We start from the raw sequence: 12,500 nt of genomic DNA on the forward strand, positions 1-12,500 counted from the left end.
CAATTTGTTAGGGCTCCCTCTTCACCCTGATAAGTGTCTAGGGCCTTCCTCGGTTCTGGTGGTAGTAGGTATCGAACTTGATTCCAATGAACAGGTCGCACGCCTCCCGGCCAACAAGTTTGTGGCATTACAGCAGCTGATTACATCGTGGCTCTCCCATCGCTGGTGCACTAGGAATCAACTAGAGTCCCTCATCGGTCATCTTCATCACGCTGCCAAGGTGGTCTGGCCTGGCCGTACCTTTTTACACCGCATGATCAACTTGCTCCGCTGCTTTCGTCGGGATGATCATCCCATCCGCCTAAATTCTGAGTTTAAGTTGGACCTTCAGTGGTGGCACCAGTTCCTCTCTTCTTGGCATGGTGTTTGTTTTTGGCTTTTTCCCGGCATGTCTGCTACTCCTGACCTCGAGGTGACTTCTGATGCTTCAGGCTCCCTAGGTTTTGGTGCCTTCTTCCAAGGAGCATGGTTTAATGGGTCTTGGGTTTCATCCCAGGTGTCCCAATCAATTGCTTAAAAAGAACTGTTCCCCGTGGTGTTGGCTGCTCGCATCTGGGGTCCTCAATGGTCTAGGAGGCATGTGTTGTTTTGATGCGACAACGAAGCTGTCGTTCACATCTTAAATTCCCGTACTTCAAAGATTCCTTGTTTGATGCGTTTGCTGCGCCATCTGCTTGCTTCCGCTGCCCATGTTAATTTCTCCTTTGCCTCTCATCATGTTCCAGGTGTGTCTAATCGTATTGCTGACGCTTTGTCCTGCTTTCATTGGCAGGAGTTCAGGCGGCTTGCTCCGGAAGCTCAGCTGTTCCCAGTGCCTGTTCCACATCAGCTTTTGGAGGAATTGACTGCTCCGTCTTAGAACAGCAGTGCCATCAGTTCCTGGTCCATGGCTTGGCTGCTTCTACCCATGGCTGGTCAAAAGAAGTTCATTAATTTTTGTACTCAGCTGGGCAAACTGCATTCTAGTGGTTCTCCGTGCCCTGTTGACGAGTGGACATTGTGTCTTTTTGCAACTTTTTTGACCGGGTCTCTTCGGCATTCTTCCATAAAGGTCTATTTGTCTGCCGTGCGCTCTCTACATATTGACGAGGGTTTCCCGGATCCTCTTCTTAACTGCCTTCGTTTACAGCGTGTGGTTAGGGGCATTAAGCGCGCTCAGGGCTCCTCTTCTTACTCACGCTTACCAATCACAGATGGGCTTATGATGGTAATCTTTAAGTCTCTCGACCTCTCAGTTCCGGACCACTGTATGTTCTGGGCTGCGTGTACCCTTGGATACTTTGGTTTCTTGCCATCCGCCGAGTTCACAGTTCCTAATCTCGCATCCTTCTCCTCCACCCTTCATTTGTGTGTCCAGGATATGGCCGCGGACTCAGCCACCGATCCTTCATGCTTACGCATTAAGATCAAAGCTTCCAAGACTGACCCTTTCCGCAAGGGTTGTTTTATTCATATCGGGAAGGGTCGTTTCCCCCTGTGTGCTCTTCAAGCTGTTATGCAGTATTTGTCCCTTAGGGACAGTTCAGGAGGCCCCTTCTTCCTGCTCCAGGATGGCCGGCCCTTGTCTCGAGCTCTGCTCACTAGCTGGATCCGTCAAATTATGGTGGCAACTGGCATTCCTGGCAACTTTTCTAGCCATAGCTTCCGCATTGGAGCAGCAACGGTCGCAGCTCGCAATGGCGTCCCCGCCCACTTAATTCAGGCGTTGGGACGTTGGACCAGCAATGCCTTCCAGTTGTACATACGCACACCATCCGAGGCCTTGGCGGGTCTCTCCAGTCAGTTGATTTCTTGAACTCCTTCACGTGGATTTGGACCTCGCGGGGCTCTTTGCATCTCACCTTGAGGCTCTGCTGACACTCTGCTTGGCCTTGAACATTTGTTATGCCCTGCGGATTTTGGCCATGCCCCTCATGCGGATTCTCTTGCTTGCTCGTGCCTTACAGTTGAGTGCTCTGCGGATGTTTGCTTTACTCTGCCAGACTGGCCGGTGTGTCGACCCTTTCGTAAGTACCTCCTGCTGGGCGAGGGGAAGGTGCTTGGCCTTCTCTTGGGGTGTCGTAGGTCTCACGTCCACCCTGTTCACGGGCCCTCCGCCCTTCCAAGCACCTTGTTGGGCGTAGGGTCTGGGTGGTTGCCGCTCTCAGGGTTGCCATGGATACCTGCAACCTTGGCTGGCTTCACGCACGGCTCCACCTAAACCAAGGCACCTTCCCCAAGCTCATCAATTGGCGATGAGTTTAAATGTGGCTGAATGTAATTTAGGCGAAGTTAAACTCGAGTCAATGCAGTCAGCGGCAGTCCGCAGGAAGCCATGCGCGGGGGGGTCGCTTTTACAGGGTTTGTTGCAGGGGCATTTGTATTGCGTTCCAGCTACGTTCTCGTTCGCATTGACTTTTTCACTCCCAATAGTGCCACTTATAGATTTTACTCTGTCTAACGCCAGAAAATTTTACTCGTTGATGGGGAACCCCACGGGGTTCAAAGGGTTAAGACCTTTGTGAATAAGGCAAGCCAGCCTGGTTTAGCGGGCAAGCCAACTTGACTGCATGGGACCTTGTCCCCTATGGTTCATTCTCTTCAAAATGCCCTTTTACCACTTACAGTTAATCAGATTCCCATTTTAATGTAACTGAAAAGCTCAGTGATTAGCCCTTTGACACCTAGACTGGCCTACATGTAAACTGGCCAGACTTAGAATTTCACTCTGTCTAACGCCAGGCGATTTTACTCGTCAATGGGGAACCCCCAGGAGGCAATGGGTTTAATCACTCACTGAAAAATATGTCCCATTAATCATTCACTGACACCTAAAGCGGCCTAAGCTGGCCTAAACCGGCCAGACTTAATTAAGTATTATTATTTTTACTCATTCTAATGCCTGACGATTTTACTTGTCAATGGGGAACCCCCAGAAGTCAATAGGTTAAAAATAATCATGCTTGGATTTTTTCAGGCTTCTTCACAACAATGCTTCAAATTAATTCATAACTCTGAAGATCTTTCATCAGGAAAATTGTTTCATACCTGCCATAATAATTATTACAATAATATTATATGCCAGAATTTTAAGCATTAATTTTATACAATGAATTATTAGTAGTATGCAAGCTAGCCCAATATATTTTTTTTACGGAGATCCTGGTCTGATCAGCTGAATAGAAATATACTTATAATAATAGGTTAATGGGTGTAGTTGAAAATGTTGACCCCTAGTCCATGGACTACCCCGACAGACTACCCTAAGTGAGTGCTATAGCTAGACGGAAAGCAGCATCACAAATAGTGCTAAGCCTACACATCCATTTTCAACAGCATTGGTCCATAGTATTTAAGTCTAAGCACCCATTTTAAAAAGGTTACAGGGATGCCAACCTCTGGAGATCTAAAATCTGGAGATATTTTCCATCTGGTCTCGCCAACCACCCCCCCCCCCACCCACCCCCCCCCCCCCACGATTAACTCACCCATTCCCCCTTCCTCCCAAAAAATGCACTCACCAGAGATAAAGAAATGCATAAACAAACAATGAAACGAGTTTTTTAACTTGGGGATACAATTTGAGCCTCCAGTGGAGCAAAGTCTCCAGAGGCGTTTTTATCCGGGAGATTTGATGACCCGTACGGGAGACCGGGAGATTCATTCCGTATCCGGGAGACTCCCGGATAATGCAGGAGAGTTGGCATGTATGAGGTTAGCTTTCAATAATTGTTGTAATGGCCGATTACTTCAAGTAAGCGAGGTGAAACCGGTGCAATAGCCCTTTTCACGGTTAGTTTTCCTCATTTGCAATACAATGTAATCTAACGTGGGTGCGAGGCAATTTCGGGTGAAAACTACAAAATAGCCCGAAATTGCCTCACACTTTTGCTAGATTACATTGTAATGCAAATGAGTGAAAAGGGATATTCCTGAATTAAGTTGCATGTGGCCGTGCAGATAAAAATAAATAAGATATATGCAATGTACATACATAATCGATTCAATAATTGACAGTTCTTTCAATAGCACTCATTCGAAATAGTATTGGTAAAGTTAGACTACTTAGGGTAGTCCCTTTGGGTAGTCCATTGCGAAACTCCATGAACCAGGGGTCAGTGTTTTTGACTTTCCCGTAATGCCTTACCTTAACCCACCAATATAATTTTCCTTTTCAAATATTGTCAAGTTTGTGTAACCCAGACGAGCAAGAAATGTCGCACAACTGATTGAAGCTGGACCACACCCAATAAGTGCAACCTGAAACCAACAACAATCTCTACATTAGTAAAAGACCTACTTAATACATGTATGTACATGTAGGTAAACAACCAACTCTGGTCACTTTTTGATAATTCTGACCAGTTTAATCATTTTCCCTCCATTGCCTGAACAGATTTATTGAGGATACATCATTTCCGACATTCATGACAACCTTTTTTTTTTAAAAAAAAGGAGTCCCTCTTTCCCCGCTCGGTCCACTGAGCCCTAAGTAAAAATAAAAGCAGGTACCAGAATGGCAGCACAACCACTTTTTCTTGTACAATGTACCTCCCAGTTTTCATTTTCACCTCATGCACATTCCACATTTTAAGCGGCAAAAGAGGGGCTGCTTGTAGTCTAACCTGTTTTGTGAAATCTGTTCTGCATGCACAGTATTTTATTTAGCAGTCAGATATGACCAGAACGATTTCAGTAAGCGTCAAAAGGTGTGCCCTTGCTCTTCTTCCCAACTTAAACATCACTTGTGTCTCGGAATACAGGCAACGTCACAAAGTGTTTCCCAAATGCTGCATTTCAAGTAAAGATTGAATGCTGCATTTACCCAAAGCTAAAAATGGCGCTAACCTTTACCCTTACCTTATTGTTGGAAAAAGGTAACAAAGGCTTAGACTTAAAGGGACACTTCGAGTTGGATGTCAAAATTGAGCATGCATCTAATGCATGTGTACACTGTAGGCGCATTTCTTCTCTAAACAATTGCGAAAATTGCATCCACAACTGCGAGGGTCATAGCTTTACTTGATAGCTCTTGATCACTGCCGGTAACATAAGAAGTCTGTTTGAATTAGCAATTCTTCCAACTACAAGTTATTTCTACCTTGGTGTGATAGCTCTCAGGAAGTTGATCAGCAGGTGGTAATGACGGGTCACGTATTTGACTTATCCTCATGCTCTTAAAGATCTGGGTTCAAAAGAGAAAAGTAACGCAATGTAATCTTTCATACACAAAAAGGAGTGTTTTATTGAGTTTTTAACCACGAAGCAAAACCTCAGAATTTTGGGCAAGTACAAAACACAGTCAGGTCTCAGGTCACAGGTCTCGTTCACAGGTATCTGTTTTACCAAAACAGAAACAAACCAAAACATTCATTAAAGCTAACCTTGGGCCTATAAACTTTTGTTTACATGTAGGTCTAATTAGGCCTAAGGTTAGCATTAATGAATGTTTAGGTTTGTTACTGTATGATTGGTAAAACAGCGGAGACCTGGGAACGAGACCTGTGACCTGAGGCCTGTGTTTTGTACCTGCCGGAGAATTTTCTCCTTTTCCAACTAAAATATATCGAAGAGTTGCAAATTCACCTTGTGTTCCCTATTCTGAAATGATAGAGTTTGCAGTTTGCATCAGGCATGTTTCTTTTAACCCTAAGCGATCGCGACGACGGTTATAGCTAAAAACCTTTTTGAAGCGCAACAAAATAAATAAATGTAGATAACAAGCATAAGATTCGATGCGAAATCAATCCATTGATCGATGAGTGATCAAGCAAGAAACACCGTATGACGCATAATTATCTCGAGTCCTTTGAAAGAATGATTCGTTTTTGGTTTTACGGTGTTGTTTGAACGAGTAGACGCTTCTGCAAACGAGTGGTATGTGATATTTATCACACGGTTGCCAACCTGGTTCAAACGAGTGGACTTTTCTAGCGAACGAGTGGGCAGTTTTTTTTACACGGCTGACCAGGTCGGTCGCACGAGTGAGCCAAGCCGCGAGAACGGCTTAAAATTAAAACTGCACGGGTGTAACACGGCTTCCACACGGAATTCCGGTCATACACGGAAAGTCGTTAGTGTACGTTTTCGCGTGAGAGGTCACATTTTGCTAAGTATGACTGGTTCAGGCCAGTTTAGGGGTGAAAGGGTTAATAAAATAATATTTTGTTCCTCATTAATTGTAAATTTTGTTTCAATCTGAAGATATAACTACTAAGAAAGAGGAAAAATTGTAGCACAATAAATTATTATTATCTAGCTACATTGTTATGTGCATAATGCCATTTACAGCTGTAAAATATTCCCTTGGTCATTCATCATTTTCAGCAGTTTCTTTACACGACTTTGCATTGACAAAGTTTTGGAAACACAATACAACAACTTTAAAATGACCCAAGATACAAAAAAAAAACTTTGCGACTAAAGATTAATGTGCAAACTTGCAACTAAATTTTCGTATCTTGGCTAGCTCAAAATTGTGACTGATTTTTTTTTCCAAGCCCTGGTCATTATACAGTAGTGCATCTTCATGTTTGATGCATACATCACCTTCACATACAGTTACTCCAAGAAGCTATGTTGACCAATTAAGCCTGACACTGATAATTAATTTACCTACATGCAACACATTACCTCTGTAGCAAACTGTTGTAATCCACCGATGTTAATAGGTCCCTCCTCTGAGGCATATAGATTACAACCACCAACACAAAGATCGCTGGTGGGACAGACCATACCACACGTCAAACCCAAAGGATTATCACTGAAGATTGCTTTTGCAGCTCCATAATAGTTCTGTGTTAAATGAAGGCAAAACGATGTCTTATATTGGGCAGAGTGAAGGTGTCAAGGACCTGTTCACATGCAGGCAGGATAAATTATGTACATGTACATTGCAGATTTGTAAATGACCTAAGAAGCAGATCAGTAAGGGTGCACTGTCTTGAAACGATTTCAGACTCTACAAATGTACATTAAAATACATCGTACAGCTGTATAATTTATACACAGAAGGTCCTAGTCTAGACCAGTAATATCAGCTTTCTTAAACTCAGGGTTTTTAATAAGAGCCGGCAGCAGGCAAAACTTGCCGACTATTGCACATGAACTCACCGCCTACTTTTCCTTGGAAATAACCCTAATTTTACGAATAACATGAGAAACATTCACACAGAACACAAGCCTTGGATTGGCAAAGTTTTGTTTGTGAAAAACAAAAAGACACCCGACTTCCGAGTAATTTCAGAGGTGATTTCTGTTTTCCTGTCCATTAAAGAATAGAGCACACAAGAAAAAGTTATTGCTGTGCATGTGAACTCGCCGTCTACTCTTCATTGGAAATAACCCCAAATTTTACGAATAACATGAGAAACGTTTGAATGTACAGAACACGAACCTTGGATCAGCAAAGTTTTGTTCATGAAAATCAAAAGCGACACCTGAATTCTGAGCAATTTCAGCGACGATTTCTGTTTCTTTGTCCATGCAAGAATCGAGCACACAAGCTTTTGACAGAGGCAGCAGGTTCAGCAGTCCAGTACTTGGTGTAAGCTGCCTGATTTGCTAACAAAGATGACAATTTCTAGCCCTTTCGACAGTGTCACAATACGGCATCCGCAAAAGGTCTTTTCGGTCACGACAGTTGAAATACATTGCACCCAGCCGTGTAGAATGCAAAGGAGCCTTAAAAGGGTTACAATGTACATGTACATGTACTGTATCATGTCACACTATTTCCCAACATACATTGTGTATGTTTCGCCGTCAACTGAATTTCAACAAAAAAAATTAGAGTATGGTATTAAACATGTACTTTTTCTGGACAAAAAAAGCCAAGATGTAATGATATCAGTGTTCTGTTCAAATACCCTAGTTCATGCTCCAGAATACAGGAAATGCTTTCTACATTGTACATGTAAGAGGCCAAAATTTCAAATTAAATTTTCCCAGGGAAGGATGCCGCCAGACCCCTACAAGCTCATGCCTTTGGTGCATGTTGTCCATTCTCCGCTTACTCTTATTAACGTATGGCCAAGAGATTTCGTAGTGAATCAAACAACACTGTGCTGCTGAATAGTGTTTCTCAAGACTTTTCTAGCATGTCTACACGCTGCAGGGAGATTGTATTCTACCAAAAGCATAGGAATCTGTGACACTTCCACTGCCTTTCCGCTGAAAAACTTTCTTAACTGAAAATTCTGTTTGAATGGAAATTGAGCAGAATGTGTTAGTCTGGAATTAAATTTTAGTACTAATTATTAATTTATTTGTTCTCTTTATTATATAGGTATTAAAGGTTTAATTTTAATTAGTCATTTTCAGTCCTTTTTTGTCTCAGTCGTTTTCGCTTTGAGAGCAGACCTAGAAGTTTCCCTTTGTGTAAATTAAGTTTTTGTAACTTTCTTTGCTTCGAGCAGCCAATTCAGTTTACCAGCTCCTAACAAATTAAATGTTTGGATCATTTATCGTCAACTTTCTGTTTCAAGATTAATTAACTTTACTAGCTACAGTTTGTGTATCCAATAAATTTTGTTTTCTAGTCTTAACTGCTTTTCAACACTTCTGTAAGTTGAGTTGCAGGCATATTGGAAGAGTAAAGCGATGTGTTAACGAATTTTATTGCTGGCGTTTTATTATAGTAATTAAAACCAATGTACCAAATGAATTTAATACCTTGTTAGCGATACTGGTAATAAATGACTTGATGTCTAACTGTGTGGGACAGCTCTTCTGGCATGGCGCATCAGCACATTTCAGACACCTGTCAATAAGAAAAAGGCAGTGTAGTTTTGACTGCCATTTTCCAACAGATGGCCTAAGGGTGGGAAGTTCAAGGCTTAACTTTGCCACTGAGTTTCTTCCCGATACAAAAAGCTTTGCTTCCCACCATCTCTGTCTCCCGCCACAGTGGTGGGCCCAAGGCCTTGAAAATGTACTCTCGAAATTCAAGGGTTTTCAAGGGTTTTCAAGATGCATACGAACCCTGTGAATTCTATGGGTGAGCTCTGGCAACTCTCCGGGTGAGGTCTGGAAGGTTGTAACGCTGCGTGCAAGACGTCTGTAAAATATTTCCAGTCTCTTTTGTGTCCTTCTACATGTAAACCCGTTCCAACAGCCCACAAGGGTCAGTCATAGACATTATGTTCCGATATTATGAGAAATGTTTGTAAATTAGACAGAATACACAACAGCTGAACCCTTTCTTCATGTACAGTATTAGTAACTACCAGTACTTTTTTTTTTTAATAAACTCATGTTTTTTAATACTTAATGGGCTGAGCATGCATGTACTATCCATTCATCCGCTCTCACAGCTTCTTATTGCTCAGCATTGCTGGTGGTTTGCTTTTGGCACTCCCCTCTCCTCTACAGGTGACTTGTCAACCACAGTTAACGTTGACCCTTGGTTAGGTTGCCATGGTCATTTACTGCCATTTTTAAGTCCTTTGCTATTGGGTGCCTATACAAATGCTATGTTTTTAACAAACTAAGGCTGTAGTGGCATATCAAATCACTTTTATTAATACCTTGAAGCTTCCCTAAGAGCTGCTCTTTCACTCAGTGTTGTGTGCTTGACATCATCAAAATTATTGGTCAGAGATTCACAGTTCTGAAGCACAGACACAATGAAAAGTAATTAGGGACAAGAAAAGCAAGTGGCTGAGCACACACTACCACGACCTTCACAAAATTATGTAATGCTAAATATGCTGTAGAAAAACTGGAAACATATGAAATAAAAATACAGTTCATGTGCATCACTCGCTCTACAAAAAAATTCAAAAAAATAAAAATAAAAAAGGAAATTGCTTGAAATGATCTTAATCAAGGGTAGAACTTCAGATAATAAATGATTATTCGTCGTTTTGTCAGACGAACAAACATTAATTAATTGCAATCTTGAGCTCTTTGTTCTATTTCCCTCATATACACAACAATAATATAATTATTCCATGTTTCTAGAAGGAAAGTTAAAATTGATATAATAATATTACTCTTTGACTCCTTGGAGTGAAATTTAGCAGATTTTACTCTAACGCTAGGCTACATGTATTTTACACGTCACCTGGGGGGTGTCCTGAGGAATCAATTAGTTAACCAGTCATGTCCCCTAGCTCCATTAGAGCACCAACATTAAGACTCACACATATAATAATTATGCATGCAATCAATGATATTAATCTTAATCCAGGGTCAAGTTCTCTAACTTTCAGCTGATTGAAATTTGACGAGGGTTACAGCAGATGACAGTCAAATTGAAGGTATTGCAACTTACGGAACATCCTTTTTCCTGATTTCTTTTCCAGTGCTTCCTGCTTAATTTGGTTGCGGATGTTGAGACTAAACTTGCATGTGGTTTTATTTTGGGATTCAGGGCAAGCAAGTTCTGGAAAAAATGTACTACTGTTAGTTGACACCTTAAAATAATTGTGTACTTCAGTGATGTTCTTGGTCAACGATAACACCCTTTAATAGCCTTGTTGCATGGATATACAGTAACTTGATTTGTTGTTCTAAATTAAGCCACGTAAACCAAGATTCATTGTTTGACCAATTTCTCCAGAACTCAAAGCAAAATACTCAAGGAACTCGGTGTATAACATACAGTGTTTTATTCAAAGCTTACCATCAAAAAGCTGGCAAGTTACATACAGTATTCATTACCGTAATGATATTCTTCTATTAAAATAGTAAACAAAGTTAACCTCTTTCTTTAATATACTGTCATCCTCTTCTGTACCCTGGGTACAGTACAAAGTTGGAGAGAACACTCAGCAATTCAAAATCAATGGTGGAGGATGCAATAAACATTTGGTGGCATGACCCCAGAACCCCTTTTCCATGCAAGAAACCAGTTCAGAAATTCGAGGGAGTTTCTGATTGGGCAAATCAAAAAACCAGTTCTCAACAGATGTTGCGACAAGCAGCGCTGCATGACATTTCAGCCAGAGATTGTTCCGATGGTCCATGTGTTGCTTCACATGGTATTGAGGTCGTATGTGGGATGAGTTTCAGTCGATCTCAATCTGACTGGAGGGTTTTTCTCTGGGTACTCCGGTTTTTCTCCCTCGTGAAAATTGACTCTCAGTTGACACGATCCGAGCGGATACCCTCAAAAGGGATAACCTCTGGTATCTCTCCCTTTCATTGTATGAAAATGAATAAAGTTTCGTTTCGTTTCTTTCTTTCTTCTTTCTTTCAGTGCCTTTAACACGTACACTATAAGGGCTTTGATAACTTGGTAGCTAAATTATTTTGATTATGAATTTATGCATGAGATCGCTTGAAGATTACTCAAGGTCGTTTGACAGGAGTCGGGGGAATTGTCGCAATGTTGCGTTACTCTGCCACGTGCTCTAAATCACGAGTTCTATGTTGATTGTGTAACCATATCGAGTGACCCAGGGGTGTCATATTGCAAGGAGGATCGTATTGATTCGGGTGGCACGGTAACGTTGTTGCTGATTTAGAATTAAAGTCTGTTTTTATACTCGTCTATTAGTGTGGAGTTTTGATGGTTACTTATCGCGACAGGAATTAACTAAAAAAGTTGAACCACGTCAACATTTGTTGCAACTGTGTCTGGGAACAGAGGACTCAGAGGACTCAGGGACGAAAAAAGTTTCTTGCATTTCAAAGTCTTCCATTCTGCACTTTAGGCAGTGACCTCTTCGACTAGCTCTTTGTTTTTACAGTATGAAATCCTGTTTCAAGTTTTACACATCTGACAATTAAGGTTTTGCTCTGAGGGAAAAAATTTTCCTCGAATAAATCAATCTCACGCACCTAAACTCAATACAACATCATTAATTTAAAATTGCACCAAAATTATTAAAACTGTTGACAGAAGTGAATAGCCATCACTGGAATCACAATTTTCAGGAATGTTCAATGATGCACTTCATGGCATCCCGTGGGAAGCAGTCTCAGCTTGGTGGCCAAAACTGGTTTGACAAGAAATCTGAACTGCTTTCTCGCATGGAAATGTGGTTCTCGAGTCGTGCCGCAAGGATATTTTTTCTTTTGTCCTTGACAGCTGCTTTGGAATCGCTAAGCATTCTCTCTGACCTTGGAAAAAAAATTTCTCTGGAACCCAGGGTACCTCTTCTGATACTGTATCTAAAGTACATGTACAGTACATGTAGTTCTTGGATTTCTCGTTAATAAGCACTACATAATTTGTGCCTCTTAACTATTGTTTTAAGAATTATTTATTGGTCCGATCGAACAAGCTTACTCACTAACCTTGTATTGTTTATTCACCTGCATACAAGAAGAATCTACTTCAATACCTCCATAACTATGGTACTGTATAACTCTTCACACAAATTCATTACAGTTTTCCAGTACATGCTGTGGCGGCGCGCCGCCAGCACTCACCTTGACTCCCTCATTCACAGACTGTACATATCATGCACAATCCACTTTCAAACACATTCCGCTTGGTTGGGTAGATATACATGTATCTTAATTAAAGAGTTCAATGTTTACGTGTTCTGTGATGTCCCCTTTGTGTGTCT

General features: G+C 41.5%; 2 protein-coding genes across 3 annotated transcripts in view; one reads left to right on the plus strand and one right to left on the minus strand.

Annotated features, from left to right (window-relative positions):
- LOC138024819 (dihydropyrimidine dehydrogenase [NADP(+)]-like) overlaps positions 1 to 12,500 on the minus strand; it is a 48,814-nt gene that overhangs the window by 30,630 nt on the left and 5,684 nt on the right. For both annotated transcript variants that reach the window (XM_068871993.1, XM_068871994.1), the window contains exons 2-7: positions 10,256 to 10,366; positions 9,507 to 9,589; positions 8,653 to 8,740; positions 6,613 to 6,774; positions 5,081 to 5,164; positions 4,127 to 4,239 (exon numbers count right to left, since the gene is read on the minus strand). In XM_068871993.1, the coding sequence (XP_068728094.1) occupies positions 4,127 to 4,239; positions 5,081 to 5,164; positions 6,613 to 6,774; positions 8,653 to 8,740; positions 9,507 to 9,589; positions 10,256 to 10,366 (641 nt within the window). The remainder of the gene's footprint in view (positions 1 to 4,126; positions 4,240 to 5,080; positions 5,165 to 6,612; positions 6,775 to 8,652; positions 8,741 to 9,506; positions 9,590 to 10,255; positions 10,367 to 12,500) is intronic.
- On the plus strand, positions 1,129 to 1,999 carry LOC138022811 (uncharacterized). Its single transcript, XM_068869769.1, has one exon. The coding sequence runs from the start codon at positions 1,202 to 1,204 to the stop codon at positions 1,793 to 1,795; it is 594 nt and encodes a 197-aa protein (XP_068725870.1). The 5' UTR covers positions 1,129 to 1,201; the 3' UTR covers positions 1,796 to 1,999.

Source organism: Montipora capricornis, chromosome 11 (assembly GCF_036669925.1).
Source record: "Montipora capricornis isolate CH-2021 chromosome 11, ASM3666992v2, whole genome shotgun sequence".
NCBI lineage: Eukaryota > Metazoa > Cnidaria > Anthozoa > Scleractinia > Acroporidae > Montipora > Montipora capricornis.